General features: G+C 44.9%; 1 protein-coding gene across 1 annotated transcript; it reads right to left on the reverse strand.

Moving 5' to 3' along the window:
- Positions 1-1,807: 1,807 nt before the first annotated feature.
- Positions 1,808-16,335, reverse strand: LOC135879250 (alcohol dehydrogenase 1-like). Its single transcript, XM_065405168.1, has 6 exons — positions 16,324-16,335; positions 8,166-8,267; positions 7,507-7,645; positions 3,784-3,871; positions 3,041-3,260; positions 1,808-2,095 (listed from the first exon to the last, which is right to left on the reverse strand). The coding sequence occupies exons 1-6, from the start codon at positions 16,333-16,335 to the stop codon at positions 1,808-1,810; spliced, it is 849 nt and encodes a 282-aa protein (XP_065261240.1).
- Positions 16,336-17,993: the final 1,658 nt, after the last annotated feature.

Here is a 17,993-nt window from a genome sequence, read left to right on the forward strand (position 1 = left end):
AGAAAGGAGGAGAGGAAGTTTCTCCTGAAGCAGCAAGGGCTCAGCTTTCAAAAATTTGGGAAGCACTACTGTAAGAGCAAGGGACCTTTCTACTTTCTAAATGGTGGGAAAAACCAATGGAACTTTGGTGAAAATAGCCCTAACACATTCATTTATGTGGATCTGGCCTGTTGTTTACCCACCCCTGAGTCACACAGGTATAAGTCCAGAGTAACTCCACACACTTCAGTGGAGCTAGAAGTCACTAGCCTCATGTAAGAGCAGAATTAGTTAATATTAACTATATTAGAACCCATAGAGCCTCATATATGCTTACAAGGACAGAATTTTAAATGAATACAGTGATTTCAATCCTCTTCCAGGGAAAGAGTTCTTTGTATTGTAGAACATAAAATACTTGCTGGAACATCACAAGTCACTTACCAAAAAATTGAGGGCCTCCAATAATACAGCATGACTGGATGAAGCAAGCTTTACCATGATGACTGTCCTGAAGAACACCTGGAATGTGAGCCAGGGGTTCTTGCTTTGACCCCTTCCCCTTATCTTTTGTTTTCATTCCCCACCTTATTTCTCTGGTTTTGCTTCCTATCTAGTAAGTTCTGGCTTATCTTATCTACCGCCTTAACTCCACCTTAGCACTGCCGGGATCCTGTGACCAGAAGCAAGTAAAAGCAAGTGTGTTGCAGACTTTTTCTCCAGCAGCAAGACAGCACCAGCCACCAAAGCTGCATTTAAAAAAAAAAAACTTTGCTAGCCTTTTCTTCCCCCCCTTTTGTGTGTGTGTCTTTAATAAAAGTGTAAAATATTTTTTAACAGTGGTTGTTACCTTGACATGAAACCCCAAGTCACATTTACATAACTGCTTAATGTTGTAACAATGAACAAGGGTTTCCCATCTTGGGCCCAAGATACTCCCTGATCAGCGCTCAATATCTCTGAAAAGCCAGACCCTTTAGTCAGGAGTCTAAATATGGATTTAGACACCTAATTATGGCACCCAAATTTGAAAATAATTGGTCCAAGAATCTGTGAATTTCACAAGCACACAACAGAGTTTAGTCACTTCTTCTCATGTGCATACCTCCAAAAACAGACCCCTCTCAACCTGCAAAGGCCTCTCCATGAAGGATCTGGGTGGACTGACGCTGATCCATATTCTACCTACTTTATTACTCTGTGCTCCTGAACCCCTTCTGTAAAGGGGTTTCTGGATAACAAGGGCATTCTCTGGCAGCATGGCTCCCGGCTTCCAGGTACCACTGTGGCAATACAAGGTTTTTGTGCAGATGCCTTCATGCTTCTGCAGATTGGAAAGAGTTGCTGGATTGGGGGTGAACCCCAATGCTGCTGCCTTGGGCGAGGGGGCAAAACCACTGCACTCACACCAAACAGAGGAAAGCAAAGGAATCTCTGTAAATGCAATCCTCCACGCAGTTATACCGGTTTTATACTAGTGTAACTCAATTAATTTCAGTAGAGATCAATGGAGTTACATGCCATAAAACTGGAGTAATAAGGCCCTCAGAGTTTTCTGCCTCCTAGCTGAACATGGCCAGCATAGGGGACAGTATATTGTCTTTTTCAAAGTTTCTACAAAGTTCCCCCTCCCCACCTTCCTCCTGCCATCCCAGAATATCAGCATGAGGCATGTGGATTCCACGATTTTGAATTTCCACTTAACGCCTTGCAGGAGGCACTCAGCACCTCAGATTGGGTCCTTAGTGCATCAAGACACTAGATAAGCGACTCTCAGCTGATTAATTTTGCACTAGCCTCTGGACAGGAGTTGATAAACATCATCATCTTACATCTTTTGGTCACATACCATGGTATCGGTGCGTCCAATGACTTCAAAGGAATAGTCCACACCATTACCACCAGTCAGCTCCCTCAGCACATCTTCAATGGGCTTTGTGAAGTCCTGAGGGTTGATGCACTCGGTGGCTCCTAACTCTTTAGCCTTGGCAAATTTGTTGTCTTTGTTGATGTCAACCCCAATGATCCGGGAAGCACCAGCGGCTTTACAGCCCATGACAACTGAGAGGCCAACTCCTCCCAGACCGAAGACAGCACAGGTAGAACCACGTTCCACCTGCATAAGCATAAAAACATCAGACCCTCTTAGAATACAAGTGATGTATAGTGATTCCACTGCATGAATTATCTTGTAAATCTTTTCATTTTAGGCTCTGCTTGTATTGGATACTACACTTGTAAATTGGACGAAAGCATTTTTGCTATTCAAAGTAAAGGTTCCCATCATTGGATTACAACTGGATAAAACCTACCACAGCGTACATTTGAGAATAGGTTTGTATTAGAGATGTTCCCAAGTCACAAATTGTGCTTTTAGATCCCGATTTCTCATGCCTTCCTGTGTTTGGGGGTGTTCAGGTTAGGGCTTTGGGCTCAGCCCGTTCTGGAGATGAGGCCAGCTGTAAAATCAGATACTCATGGGGATTTGGATTCGTAACTCTCCATATAAACTTTGGGGCTCTTCACATCCATGACATTGGTTGGAGCCTCTCTCTACTTTTCATTAAGTATAGCCAAAAAAGAAACCTGAACTGGGCCAATTTTGCAGCATGAAAGCTGTTGCCACAGAAAACTGTCAAGCCCTGAAGAACTCCATGCTTTCAGGGAACCAATGATTTCATAGAAGGCCTTTATTTATTTAATATAAATGAAAGGAAACCTTTTCGTAATTCAGTAAATGCAAGATTATTTACTCCTAAAAATGAGCCATAAGATAAATAAATAAAAACTAACAAACTAACAGAGAAAACCAACATGCGATAATACTACTTAGCTTTTGTATATAGGTTTTCATCTGTAGAACTCAAAAGTGCCTCACAGATGGGGAAAGTGAGGGAGGCACAAAGAGATGATATTTCTTGGCCACGGTCAAACAGCACGTCAGCAGCAAAGCCAGTTCTCCTGACTCTCAGGCTGATGCCCTCTTTACTAGACCCACACAAATAATCAGCACTATCCCAACAACAGAGCTTGTCCTTTAAACGCACATGCTAATCCTCACCTTGGCAGTATTGAGGGCAGCCCCGTAACCGGTGGAAAATCCACAGCCGATCAGACACACTTTTTCCGGAGGAGCAACTGCATCAATTTTGACAACTGCTGTCTCGTGCACCACTGTATATTCAGTGAAGGTGCTTGTACTAATAAATTGATGAATCTGTTTTCCTTTGCAGGTAAACCTAGTGGTGCCATCCTTCATTAATCCGCGAACTGCACCAAGGCTATTCAAAAGACAACCAAAAATAAGGGTAAATTCGATATTTTAAATGTGGGTCAGTTTTGCATGAACGATATCAAATTACTTAGGATAATAATTAAGGCTGCAAGTCTTTCATGGAAGCATGGAGCAGCTGGGCACCGGCCAGTGCTCGGGCGGCCCCAGGAAACTGGTCCCAGGCTGCCCTGGAGCAGTGGTGGCGCACCAGGCCGCCGCTCCCCAGCAGCATCGGCAGGGCCCCGGGCCACCCCCCGCCTGGAGCAGCAGCAGCGGCGGGGGGTCCCCAGACGCCCCTTACCCTCAGCATCAGCATGGGCCTGGAGCTCCCCCTCCACCCCCAGGAGCAGCAACATCTGCGGGAGTGCCCCAGCCAGCACCTAAGATTTAGTTAGGGGTATTTTTAGTACAAGTCATGGACAGGTCAGGGGCGTGACTTTTTGTTTATTGCCCGTGACCTATCCATGACTTGTACTAAAAATGCCCATGACTAAATCATAGCCTGAATAATAATAATCAATGAAACTCACTCATTTGTAGTGCACAGATTGCCCTTGGGGCTTACGCAAGAGCTACACTCGCCACACTGTGGAACAAAGAGCGGGATGACTTTATCTCCTAGAAATAGAGCAGAGCAGTTATGAAAATTTCAGTCAAGCAGACAGATAACACTGAAGAGCCACACAAGTAAAAGATTGTAGCGGGTACAGTTATTACACACACACATTTGCAGGAAGAGTACAATTCAGACGAGTTCTCACCACAACCATTTCAAACAGAGTAGCTAGTAAGTACCTAAATATTTTTGCTCACCAAGACTCAAAATTCACTGCAAAATATATTGGTACCAAGTTCTCATTGGAAATTCCAACACAAAAAACATTAGGAAATTCAAACAGATGGTATCTATCAGCTGCTGTGGATGTGCTGGAGACACGGTATGTGACAAAGCTTTGTTGCCTGTTCGTAACTTGTGATGCTGTTTATGAAAAATTGAATGACTCATCTCCACATTTCCCCTTTCTCATGGGGTGGGGGAAAGGGGATTGAAGTACCGTTAGCGTGGAGCATGAATTTAAAACCTGGGAGTCACAAAAAGGTTTTCAGTGGGTCATGACCATCCTTCCTTTCTTTACCGATAGATAGCAGGGCGATCATGAAACTTTTTGTTGTTGTTGTTGAAAACCTTTTTATTAAGGCAAAGTTACAATAGAACATTAACATACATCACACATTGAATATTGATGCTAAACAAGTAAAGAATCCGGCTCAAGATGCTGGCTGGCTGGGGAGCCCTCCTCCTCCGAGTACGCTAAGAAGAGTGACCACATTTCTAAATATCTATCCTCTTTGTCTCTCTTCTCTTGTGTACATACGTAGTGCGAAAGCTTTTCCATTACAAAGACAGTCCATATTTTACTATACCAAAATTCCAGAGGAGGAGCGTCATATCCAGTAATGTGCAATATAAAATCTAGCTGCTAACAATAAAAAAAAAATAATTTGTTGTTTTGTTTAAAATGAAAACCCTTTACTGGAGCACTAAATACACGTTAGGGGATATCCAGGAAGCCAGCATTTTGTCATCAGATGAATCTCTTTATTAATTCCCTCCCAAAACTGTTTAATTTCTATATGCAACCATTACATTCTGTTGTAACGTGAGTCATGGTATAGAAAAGGTTGAGAACTACTGGTGTGGGGGCTTAGAGGTGCTAAATTAAATAGGCCTTATAGGTTCTTTTGTAACTCCATACAAAAGACCTACATTAAACAGGAAATGAAGCATTCATTGACCGTCACTCTTGTGTCTTGAGTCTCTGTCCCATATCTAGTCATGCTGCTGCAACATGGGGATGCAGACAGGTAAGCAACTCCCCAGAAGATCACAGGAGGAGAATTTGCATGTGCGTGAGTTTACCAGCTCTTTGATTCTCTCTGCCTTCTCCCATGCAGTCCACTACATTCTCCCTAACCCAATAGGATTTCTTCCCTCCAGACCCTGCTTCAAGCACTTCCTACATAAGCTTCTAGTCTCTCCTCATCGAGGAGTTAGCAAGCCAGATGCTGTAAACTCTTCTTTTTAAAAAACAGTAATGCTCACAAGACATGTGCAGAACTTCAGTGCTCAAAACACATTGATTTCTGTCCCATCCTCATCTCCTTGTTGCATTATTTCTTTGTGTATAGTTTGTAAATTCTTCAGGGCAAGAACCTAGTCTTCATACCTAGATGTACAGAACCTAGCTCAATGTTGGTATTTTATAAATATTATAATAATATCAACTGTTCCACCATTATTGCAGCCCAAGAATAGATGGGGCAACAGGCCCTTTGGACATTCTCTGAAGCTCTGGGACAGTCAGGGTTGGATGATATACCATACATACGTACAGGGCCGTCCCTAGGTGGGGTGCGGGGCCAGGGACATAGGCGCCGAGTTCCTAATCTGCCAGGTGGTGGCCCCCCCCCGGCTCTGCACCCACTCCACCCCTTCCCCCAAGGCCCCACCCCGCCATGCTTCTCCCCCCCATTCCACCCGAGCCACACCTCTTCCCTGCCCAGTTCCACCCCCTCCCTCGAGCGCGCTGCACCCTCGCTCTTCTCCCCTCCCCACCCCCCATCGCCTCCTGACGCCGTGAAACATCTGATCCGCGGCAGGCGGGAGGCGCTGAGAGGGAGCCGCTGGTAGGGGTCTGCCGATGGCTGCCGCTCGCCTTCTCACCCCACCGCCCGCCCGCCGCTCTCCTCCTTGCTGTCCGCCCGCCCGCCTCCTCACCCCTCTCCCCCCTGCCTGCCGCTCGCCTGCTCACAGGGCCGGCTCCAGGGTTTTGGCCGCCCCAAGCAGCCAAACAAACAAAAAAGCTGCGATCGCGATCTGCAGCGGCAGTTCGGTGGGAGGTCCTTCGCTCCGAGCAGAAGTTAGGGACCATCCGCCGAATTGCCGCCGAACAGCTGGACGTGCCGCCCCTCTCCGAAGTGGCCGCCCCAAGCACCTGCTTGGTAAACTGGTGCCTGGAGCCGGCCCTGCCTTCTCACCCGCCCTCCTCACCTCCCCGCCTCCTCATGATTTTATCAAAGCGCTGGGCCCCGCAAAGCACGGGGCCTGGGGCTGTCGCCCCGATTCGCCATATCCACGGGACGGCTCTGGATACATATATACACATACCAATCAGTTGCACACATACAAAATAGGAAATGACTGCCTGGGAAGGAGTACTGCAGAAAGGGATCTGGGGGGTCATAGTCGATCACAAGCTAAATATGTGTCAACAGTGTAACACTGTTCAAAAAAAGTGAACATCATTCTGGGATGTATTAGCAGGAGTGTTGTAAGCAAGAGGCGAGAAGTAATTCTTCCGCTCTACTCCACGCTGATTAGGCCTCTACTAGTTTAAAAAATGGTTTGGATTCAGTTCAAGATTCAGATACCGATTTGGCTCATTTAATATTTCATCTTAAACACTCTGCGCAGCCCTCCTCATAGTTCAGAGTTACTGGGAAAAGAGTACAGGCATTGGTGTCCCATCTTGCAGTGTGCAGAGGAAGATGAGAACCTCCTCCTGGAGCTTTATATTTACCAGCTCTATGGCACAGAGAATATGGTGAAAGAAGCAATAAACAATGAAACGGTGTTCTCTGAGAGAAGAGGCACAGGAACAAAATCTTTTGTCCGGCAGATGAATTAAGTACATGAATTAAGATACTTTCTGTGCTAGTGTCACTTGAATGCTAAGCGTGAAATAAAGTGTGAATTTCAGTACTATCAAAGTCTGATAACCTGGGCCCTGATTTAGCAAAGTATCTGAGCACCTGACTAACAAAGTAGTCACATTGAAGTAAATAGGACTATTTGTATGCACAAAGCTAGGCACATGTTAAAATTCCTTGCTGAACGGAAACCCTAACGAGGGTCTGAACTCAAAATGGTAGCTCACATTTGGTTCCCTTTGAGTGAAATACAAATAAGCACCTCTTTTGAATGCTGGGGAAGGGGAGAGCACTTCACAGTCACATAAAAATAGAAGTGAACAGGCAAAAACTTTTGAAATAGGAAAGATCACTTGGGAGTATAGCAAGAAAGACTTAAACAACATATTTCTCCTCCAAAATATCCTTGACAAGGCCCTGTGAAGGTTGAATGTTGCAATAAAGGAGTTCATACATGTTAGTGTCTTTGATATTGGAGCAGGATATGTGAATGCTAGGTGAGAACTACTTATCATTGGTTAGTGCTTGACGCTTTCTTATACCTGGTTTCACACAAGTCACCCCTTCTCCAACGCTCTCTACAATACCAGCTGCTTCGTGGCCAAGAATTATTGGAAAAGGCACAGTTAATGCACCACTCATGACGTGGTCATCTGAGCGACAGATCCCTGTGGCCAAAATCTGTAGGGAAAACAAAGAATATTTCAATACGTAAGGAACCAATTTTTCAGCTTTTACCTGTGTGATATGATATAGAAGTGAAGATATATTTTGTATCCAGAGAAGTGAGTATAACCATAATAAACCTAAGACATGATCCCTAAGACTGCTTATTTATCACAGCCATGACTCATGACAGAGATCATAACTTTTAGTGTTTTTGCACAGCAAGTTATGGCCTTTGTCATCTGCCACACTCTTCCATAAATGTTTACTCTTTTTCGGGTCCGTGTAGTTGAAAGCTTGTGTCTTTCACCAACAGAAGTTGGTCCAATAGAAGATATTACCTCACCCAGCTTGTCTCTCTAATATTCTGGAACCAACACTGCAGTTTTAAATAGCCTGCGTAACTCAATACTAGTTCATCCGATAGTAACCACTCTGGTGGCAATATTTGTAAGATCAAGCCCTACATTTCTATAGCACGAACATAACTGGCACCGCTACAGTATGTAATTTACAAAGTTCATCTTTTTCCTACCTTAATGCGAACTTCATGTGCCTTTGGGGGGGCAACTTCCACCTCCTCAATGGAAAATGGTTTCTTAGGCTCCCAGGCAACTGCGGCTTTGCATTTAATGACCTATGAAAACAGCAAGGAAAACAAAATGGCATTTGTGTATGTAGCACCTTCCCCAAGGTGTGCCTCAAGCCTCCTCCCTGGTGCTTTGTACTTAAGAGTTGCTTCTCCCCTCTACTCACCAGGGTTGGGTCTTGGGTTCTTTTTCTGACACCTGGTGCCTTCACCCAAGGTGACTCTTCACCTTGTCCCTTGGGAAAATGAATAATGCTATCTCTGCTGGTAAGCAGTATAAAACCTATGTAACCCCTTCGGATTTAGACAGTATGGCTGCTTTAAAACCTTGTCCTGAGGCAGAGGAGGTGCTATTGTTCCAAGAAGAGGAAGTGCTGATTGTCCAAGGGAGAGGGGGTTGAAAGAGAGGACAGGGACGTGTGGGTGTCTGTACAGCAAGCAGACCCCCACATAGCGAAGCAGCTGAGAACCAGCCTGACGTCTGCGAGAGACAGAACTGCTGACTTGGGACATCCCAGAATGGGACCCAGGAGGACCACCATGCCAGTAAGGAATCACCTCAGAAGGACAAAGCAGAGCTGCACCTAGTATCACTGTCACTCAGACAGACTGTATAGGGCCATGAGTACTGAGGCTTATGACTACACTGAGAATATGGAGAAAGGTTGTAGCCAGTTAAGTGGGAGGATTGTCGCTCTGTGAGAGAGGTAGAAGAGGGCACCAGAGGGCTTGTTGGGGAGAGTTTACTGGTGCTGAAGATGACCAGAAACACTCAAGATTCACTGCTGCACTGGAACTCTGCCAAGTATTCCTGAACTCTGAGTCTGGACGCAGTGCTCAGCATCTGTCCTTTTATATTGTGATAGCACTGGGCTGCTGGATCTTTGTATTGGATGTAATCGTTTTACTTCTCCCCCTATATTTTCCCTTGTTTTTCCTCCATTCATCCTTCTGTAAATAAATATTTCCCTTTCCTATATTCATTGTACTATTCCACTGTGCGTGTGCATGTGTTTAGTGTGGGGGGAGCGGAGAGGGGTAGAACAAGTGTCTCTGGGGTGGAAGGGAGTTTCCCTGCTGCATTCCTGCAGGGGCCTGTTCTTGGCCAGAGCCCGTCCCACAAAGCAGACTCCGTCTGGGCCACGAGGGCACTACAGTTACGCCCAGTACACAATAAACAATACATTCCAGCAAAGGAATGACACACCCAAAAATAACAACAACACAAAAGGGGACTTTATTTGGAGCTGGAAAATAGGATCTGGGGAAGAAAAAAGTTAGGGTTAACTAAGTATTAAAACATCAGCAAATCAACCAATTCTCCACCTACTAACACTCAAATCTTCACCACCCGTAACTCCCTTCCAGGCACCTTCCCCAGAAGATGGTATGCTAGAGATGAGTCTGGGGACATGTGCAGCAGCACTGTGAACAGCGGCTGGCTTAAACATAAAGGGTCCTCTTGTGTCTTCATGCTGGGTCAGGCAGGCTCCTCTCCTGGCTTCCTGGTCAGAGTCCTACACTATCGCACTGTCTTTTAAGTACAGTTAAGTGTCTCTGAATCATACTGGTTTTCTAAATTATATGACCCAAAGGCGTAACTACTTTGTCATCTGTCTGTCCATTAGTTGCAATGAGTGGCTGTGGTTGGTTTGGAATTTTTGAGTCATCTTCTGCATCCACCATCTGTAAAGTTTTCTCTGTTGATTGATCTTTCTGAGGAACAAACTGCAGATGTTGATGGGTTATGCTGAACTCTCCACTGTCAGTCTCAATCACATATGATCTTTGTACTGAATTCTTTTTCTTTATGACAGCTGCAGTTGTCCATCCTTTTTCTCCATCCAATTTGATATAAACATAGTCACCAAGTTCTAGACCCAGCAATTCTCTAACTGAGTGACATTTGTTCCAAAAGTGTTCATAAGCTCTTTTGGCCTTTTCATCCAATCTGGCTACTCTCGAGCAAGGAATGGCTCTTCCTGCTGTAGGACTGTCTTGGCTGTCTACACAGATCTCTCAGCCTTTCTATCTGCTTGTGGATAATGTAGGCTGCTAGTAATAGGATCAAAATTATATTTTGTTTGGAACAACTTAAATTCTGCTGCAGTGAATTGTGGTTTGTTGTCCATCACTAGTTGCTCTGGAATACCAAAGTGAGCAAAAGCGAACTTCAGTTGCTCGATAACACGGTGACGTGGTATGCCTTTCAAGTACATTCTTTCTATATACATGGAAAAATAGTCCACGATGACCAGGTAATGAGGTCCTCTGAATTTGCATAAATCTGCAGCTAGTCTCTTCCAACATCTGCCTGGTAAAGGTCGTGTTATTAAAGGTTCTTTGTGTCACGTTGGTCTGTTAGTTCTCCCGTGTTCACATACAGTTCACATACTTTATTCTTTAAGTCCTTGCTGATGCCCAGCCATCACACTGACTGGTTGGCCCGTTCACAACATTTAGTTATTCCTTGATGTCCTTCATGGATGAGGTTTAGGATTTCTCCTTTTATTTCATTTGGAATTGCAATTCCCTTTAATTTTGAGTCCACTTGACTCACTTACTTGTACACGCACTGCAAAGTAGTCTCCTGTTACTTCCTTAGTGTCTTTTAGATACTTGAGTCAGCTGCCCCTAATGTAACTTAGAACTTCCTGAAGTTGTATGTCTGTCGAGATTGCTTTTTGTAGCTTGAGTAGTCTCTCTTCTGACACTGGCCTATGTGTGTCCACAGCATCCACGTATGCTTCTACGTCATCTTCGAGCTCATGGGCAGTTGAATGTGATGCTGGGCTCCATGACTGAGTGTCTGCTACTACCAAATTTTTCCCAGAAAACACTTAGCTATTGGGTTAAATCTCATTAACCTTAGCAACAGATGGCATTTCAGCAGTGCTTGATCCAGGTCTTTTCCATTAATGAATGTTACAAGTGGTTTATTGTCTTATCAGTGTAAAGAAATCAAGTTTGCACAGAGATCTGTAAAAGTTCTCATATGCTTGCGCATATCAATCTGCGCATATCATTTTTATGCTTCTGAGAGTGTGCAAGAGCAAAATGCAACTGGTTTCCACTCAGAGCCATGTTGTTGCAACAATTCACCACCTAGGCCATAGCTGCTTGTATACACACTGACCATTGTGCGTTTGTTAACATTGTTGTACTTGAGAATGGGAGCTGTTGAGATCATTTTTTTTTCTTTTTGAAGGCAATTTCTTGGATTTGGCCCCGTGACGGGGAATACCTGCCCCACACTGGGCTGGAGGGGGTTAATCCCATGCTATGGGCTGAGGTAGCCATGCCCCTTCACACCTGTTGGGCATGCTCTGACTGGAACTTCGGTATAAGAGGGAGCAGCTCAGCTCAGTCTGGGCTGACTGCTGACGAGGGTAGAAGTGCGCCACAGGCTCCTTCTGGGAGAGTGCCAGAGCCACCAGACGCCAACGCCAGCCAGGTCGGTGCCTCTACTGAACCCCAGTCGACCACTGAGGCTGATGGAGGAGAGGTAGTTATTGCCGAGGGATCCCCCCGCACTGGGAGAAGGGGTAAGAAGCAACCCAGGAAATGGGACGGTAGGAACAGGTGACCAACACTGAGCAGCGAGGTATCAGTTCCCTAAGGCCCTGGGTTGGATAGAACCCGGTGGAGAAAGGAGGGTCCCGGTCTCCCTGCCCGTCTAACATGCCATGGACACCGCCACCGTGCGGGGAGGTGAATTGGGCCGGCGAAGGCCATTACTTAGACTTTGGCCACAAGGCCGTACTTCCTGAGCCCCGGGACAGCCCTATTGACTCTGGTCATTGAGTCATGCTGTCCTGGGAAGGACTTAGACATTAGCCACCAAGCCTATGGTCCTGAAGCCCAGGCCTGCCTTAAGGAACTTGGGCCACAGGCCATACTCCCCTAAGGGGCTGATGGGGTATATCTGCCCCTTAACAGGCCACCATAGCCAATTTCAGTGGTTTGGTCACTGTAGAAAGATACTTGCAGGTATTGACCAAGGTAATTTACCATCCCCAGTACAAGTCTCAGTTCTGGTACATTAGATGGTGCATTCAATTCTCCAATTGCTTGTACTTTCTCAGGGCTAGGACTGATTTCATCTTTCTTTGTCTGTCCCAAAAACTCGATTTGGGGTAGGTGAAAAATGCATTTTTCACTGTTGAGTTTTAATCCAGACGGACTGATCAGGCTTAGGACTTTGAGGGTTTTGTGTTCTTCCATCGAAGATCCATGCATCGTCCGTGAAAACTACAACCCCATTTGTGTTAGTTACCAATTCTGCCATCTTTCTTTGTAAATGTTCAGGTGCACTGGTGGTCCCAAAAGGTAATCTTTGAAAGTAAAATCTCCCAAAGGATGTGATAAATGGAGTCAGTTTAGCATTTTCTTGGCTAAAGGAATTTGCCAGAATCTGCTCAAGGTATCCAGCTTGGAGAATACTGTCGCTCCTTTCACTTTGGGGAGGAAGTCATCCAGTGGTGGGAGGATACATTTTTCTCTTGCAGCTGCTTCATTAAGTCATTTAAGATCCACACAGATTCATATTTTTCCTTTTAATAACTGGTATTATTGGAACACAATATGCTGTTGGCTCAGAGATTTTCTCAATTATACCAATCCATTCCATTCTCTTTAATTCAGTTTCCACTTTATGCTGCGGTGAGGTATGTGCATGCTGCATGGGTCAGCATTGTCTCTTGAGGTTATTTGTACTGGAGATACTTTCTAAAGTCCAATATTTCCAAATATTCCATCGAGTTCCTGCACCTGTCTCACTAGGCCCATCGTGGCTGCTGGCATGTGATCACAGCTGAGAAGGCTGCTGGCGTGCGATCTGAATGCATAACTTTTGTCTCAGGGCTAGTCAGAGTTGTGTCAGGTGACTTCAGCTCTGGGAGGGGTTGAAGGATATTGTTTCAAGAGAAACAGAAGGAAAGATCAAAAACAACTGAGGATAATGGGCAACCAATCTACCAAATAGCACCTAGAAGGGGGGAATAATTAATTAATACCCTGCCCCTCCTTCCTCTCCGTGCAGAGATGTGGGATGGCAGCATCCTGGCTCCATCATTCAGGGAGGGTTCATGTTTCTCTTGCACTGTGCTGAGTGGCAGCTGGCACACGCCAAGCACTGCATACTCAGCAGCAGCAGCTGAGCTGAGAGGCTGGAAGCAGCAGCACAATGAAAGGTATTAGGAGTGAATACAAAGATGATTCCATGCACTTTCTGCAGACACTTATTGCATAGGCCTTAATGAAGGGATTTAAAAGGAATAAGATTTCTCCTTCCCCACCCTTCCACCCCAGCTAGTGCACGACTTTCTGCATAAATGGAAAGTGCAACTGGTGGCAAGTAGCAGAGCAGGGACGAAAGGTAGCGCTGAAGAAGGGCTTCTTCTGTTCTGGGCATCTATAGTTGTAACTTGTGGATTCCTTTTGTGCAATGCAAGAAATACCCAAGTTACTAGGGCATTGCAGTGCTGTGCAAGGAGATGCCAGGGCTGCTCTCAAACTTCATACACAAAGTATGGCTTTAGTACACAGAATCACTGTTTATTTTCGTTATAGAAAGTTCCAGGCTATTTTAAATAAAAAACTTAATGTCCCTTATAGCGTTCCTCATTTCAAGGTGCGTTGTCCCTCATTTTGAAGGTCCCTGTCCCACATTTTAGAGTCTGCAGCTTCAGAGGCATGAGTTTGGCACTCCAGGAGCTGGCAAACTCCAGTCTGGGTTTACATGTGTACATAATTACTGACACTGGGTCAGATCCTGCATTCCTTTTTTTGCAATCAAAACTCCCAGTGAAGTCTTGAGTGTATATTGGTTTTGGGAGTACTACCAGGAACGCAGGATCGAGTCATTCTGCATAAGTGAGAGGATACACTGAAAGAAGATATCGTATAACAATTTTTCTAGCTCATAGCGCTCCTTTTTTACCAGTTTTCTGTCTCAGATGGCCCTCATCAACAATATTTCTGAACATCTCCCAGTATTATAGCATACACAAGATAGTGATTTTTTTCTCACCTACCCCTAGTAAGTAGTCTATGTTATATGGTTTCTTGTTTTGGTGGGAGGTATTTCCCCCCCCCCCCCCAAACTGTGATGTCATGGTGGTCAGGCTAGGTCAAAATGCAGTAGCTTTTGCATTTTGTGACAAAGATGCTGAGGTCATCATGATAACACCAAAGAATGAATTCCAGATTCATAGTCAGTTGCTGAGAAAGCTTTGTCTTCTGCACAGACATATTTCACACTTGAGGCTTTGATCTATTCCTCCAATATCCATATTCATGCAGCCTATAAACCCCACTCTTCTCTTAAAAAAATTGCATCCAAAAATACACACACACACACAGTGCTAACAAAACCCACGTTAAATATAACCAACTACTTAGCAACTAAATTGTATGTTGCCCTCCTTTCCCCCATATTTTGTTTATTTTAATTCTTTGGCAGGAACCTTGCAAAACATATTTGCAAAATACTATACAAGTAAGTTAAAAACAAACTTAGGACAAATTTTGTTGGTAAAATTATTCAGGAGGAGAATTTCAGATACAGCTTCAGGGTTCTAACTGTCGAACCCAGCCAAAATAACCCATTTTTAGATCCTCTCTCTCTACTTCTTTTCATCATTTAAGAAATCAGGCACTTTATCTCCCATTTGGGAGGAGGCTCTCCCTGCAGCCCCACTTATTTATAATAGGAGGATGTTAAAGGTTTCAATTTTCAATCCCTGACTGTGGCTCATTGGTATACAATATGCATGCACTTGAGCTAGCCCTTTGCAAATGCGAACAGTTGCACCCACATTAGAATAATTACAACACGTGGATCAGCAAACCAGGAACCAAATTCAGTCCCCAAATGTAGATCGATTGATGCAAAACCATTGTTGCATCTCCCTCATGCCTTGTTTTGTTGGTTTCTTCTCGCTCACTGAGTGGGGCTCTTCCTCACTTCTGTACTCCTAGTTTTTTTGTTTGCTCACTTTCTTCCCACTTTTTTTCCTGTGTTTGTTGTTCTCTCCTAGCCTCGTAAAAGACCACACCTCTGCTGCTGCTGTGCACGTAGATCAGGGACTAGACACTAGAACAAAACTAGCCTTACGTAAATCAGGTTAACTCTGCTCCTGGCTGCTCTTGCAGGGCAAGAACACTGAGCAAGGGCAGAAACTGGCTCCTCCCCTTGTGCTTGGGCGGGTTTGTCCTTGGGGGAATTTCTAAAATGAAAAGTGGCATGAGAAAATATGGAATTCTTCCATCAACTTCCGACCTTTATTAAATGAGGGGAAAACAGAAAAATAAAGATTGTTGACGCTATTTGTAGCAGGGTCAGTGAAACAACATTCCCCGGAGGGACTGTTATTGGCAGGACACCAGGAGAACAAGGAATGTGGAGAATTAGGTTGGAAGCAGCTCATTCACATGGACAGAGTAATCCCACAGTTTATATGAAAGTTCCACTTGTTCAATTTAATACGTGCTCAGCTTCATTGTTTGCTAACAAAATATGGCGTCAGAGCTGAGAGTTCTCTGCAGTGTAGCAGCTGGTAGCATGTGCCACGGAACATGGTCTGCAGCCCCCCAGAGCCCTTGATTTTACAAGTATCAGAGGGGTAGCCGTGTTAGTCTGAATCTGTAAAAAGCAACAGAGGGTCCTGTGGCACCTTTAAGACTAACAGAAGTATTGGGAGCATAAGCTTTCATGGGTAAGAACCTCACTTCTTCAGATGCAAGTAATGGGAATTTCCAGAGGCAGGTATACATCAGTATGGAGATAACGAGGTTAGTTCAATCAGGGAGGGTGAGGTGCTCTGCTAGCAGTTGAGGTGTGAACACCAAGGGAGGAGAAACTGCTTCTGTAGTTGGATAGCCGTTCACAGTCTTTGTTTAATCCTGATCTGATGGTGTCAAATTTGCAAATGAACTGGAGCTCAGCAGTTTCTCTTTGAGACCAACACCTACAAGATCTTCACCAAGCATTCTCAAAACGACGATACCCACACAAGGAAATAAAGAAACAAATCAACAGAGCCAGACGTGTACCCAGAAGCCTCCTGCTACAAGACAGGCCCAAAAAAGAAACCAACAGAACTCCACTGGCCATCACCTACAGTCCTCAGCTTAAAACCTCTCCAACGCATCATCAGTGATCTACAACCCATCCTGGACAATGATCCCTCACTTTCACAGACCTTGGGAGGCAGGCCAGTCCTCGCCCACAGACAACCCGCCAACCTTAAGCATATTCTCACCAGCAACCACGCACCGCACCATAACAACTCTAACTCAGGAACCAACCCATGCAACAAACCTCGATGCCAACTCTGCCCACATATCTACACCAGCAACACCATCACAGGACCTAACCAAATCAGCTACAACATCACCGGCTCATTCACCTGCATGTCCACCAATGTTATATATGCCATCATGTGCCAGCAATGCCCCTCTGCTATGTACATTGGCCAAACTGGACAGTCACTACGCAAGAGGATAAATGGACACAAGTCAGATATCAGGAACGGCAATATACAAAAACCTGTAGGAGAACACTTCAACCTCCCTGGCCACACAATAGCAGATGTAAAGGTAGCCATCTTACAGCAAAAAAACTTCACCACCAGACTCCAAAGAGAAACTGCTGAGCTCCAGGTCATTTGCAAATTTGACACCATCAGATCAGGATTAAACAAAGACTGTGAATGGCTATCCAACTACAGAAGCAGTTTCTCCTCTCTTGGTGTTCACACCTCAACTGCTAGCAGAGCACCTCACCCTCCCTGATTGAACTAACCTCGTTATCTCCATACTGATTTATACCTGCCTCTGGAAATTCCCATTACTTGCATCTGAAGAAGTGAGGTTCTTACCCACGAAAGCTTATGCTCCCAATACTTCTGTTAGTCTTAAAGGTGCCACAGGACCCTCTGTTGCTTGATTTTACAGTGATGGAAGGAGGAGTTTGAGCTGTACACAGACCTGGCTGTGCTGGAGGATGACAACAGCAGGAAAGCAAAAGTGTTACATTACCTTATTGGGAAACAAGGCAGAGGAGATTTGTACCACTCTGAAGCTCATCACTTCCCCAGGCCTCACAGCAATTCAAAGAGCCCTGGGAAACTATTGCTTCCAAAAGCACAACAAAACTGGGGCGTGACAGAGGTTTTCCACAGAGACCAATGAGGGGCAGGGGATAGACCCACTATGTAATTGCCTTATGCACAATGGCTGCTACATGCAATTTTGGGGAACTTGACAGACTCCCTGATTCGGGATGGGACGGTCCGCGGCCCTTATGATCACCGCCTGTGAGAGCAGCTGCTCCGGGAAGGCAATCTCACATTAGACAGACACTATAGTAATGTAGGTCCACATTAGATTTGTGTGAATTATGGTTTTAAATTGAGTGGGGATATTAGCATGAATAGGCCCAAAGCACGTGACCAAAAAGGATGAGATCATGAGAAAGAAGAGTATTAAACTTGTAGCGGCCCTTGGAAATACCAGTGTTATTTTAGCCCAAACCTTAAATAAGGGAATAGAAATAAAACACGGTTAATTGGGTACCAGGTGCAATAATCAGCTACATAAACTCCTTCATTTGACCTTAGCTAAGGTCCAACAATTGGCAATGATATGGCTTGTTTGTTAAAGGGCAGATATAAAAAAAGTAACAACTCTTAAAGGGTTCATTGCTAATACCTGCCTGACCACGTTGGAGCCAATCACTATGGGTCTAAGCACCCAGGACTTTAGCCTGTT

Source organism: Emys orbicularis, chromosome 5 (genome assembly GCF_028017835.1).
Source record: "Emys orbicularis isolate rEmyOrb1 chromosome 5, rEmyOrb1.hap1, whole genome shotgun sequence".
NCBI lineage: Eukaryota > Metazoa > Chordata > Testudines > Emydidae > Emys > Emys orbicularis.

Coding starts and splice junctions, on each gene's coding strand:
- LOC135879250 (XM_065405168.1), bottom strand. Junction 7,646..8,165: donor CACATGAAGTTCGCATTAAG/GTAGGAAAAAGA, acceptor TTTTCCCTACAG/ATTTTGGCCACAGGGATCTG. Junction 3,872..7,506: donor GGTGACTTGTGTGAAACCAG/GTATAAGAAAGC, acceptor CTCTATTTCTAG/GAGATAAAGTCATCCCGCTC.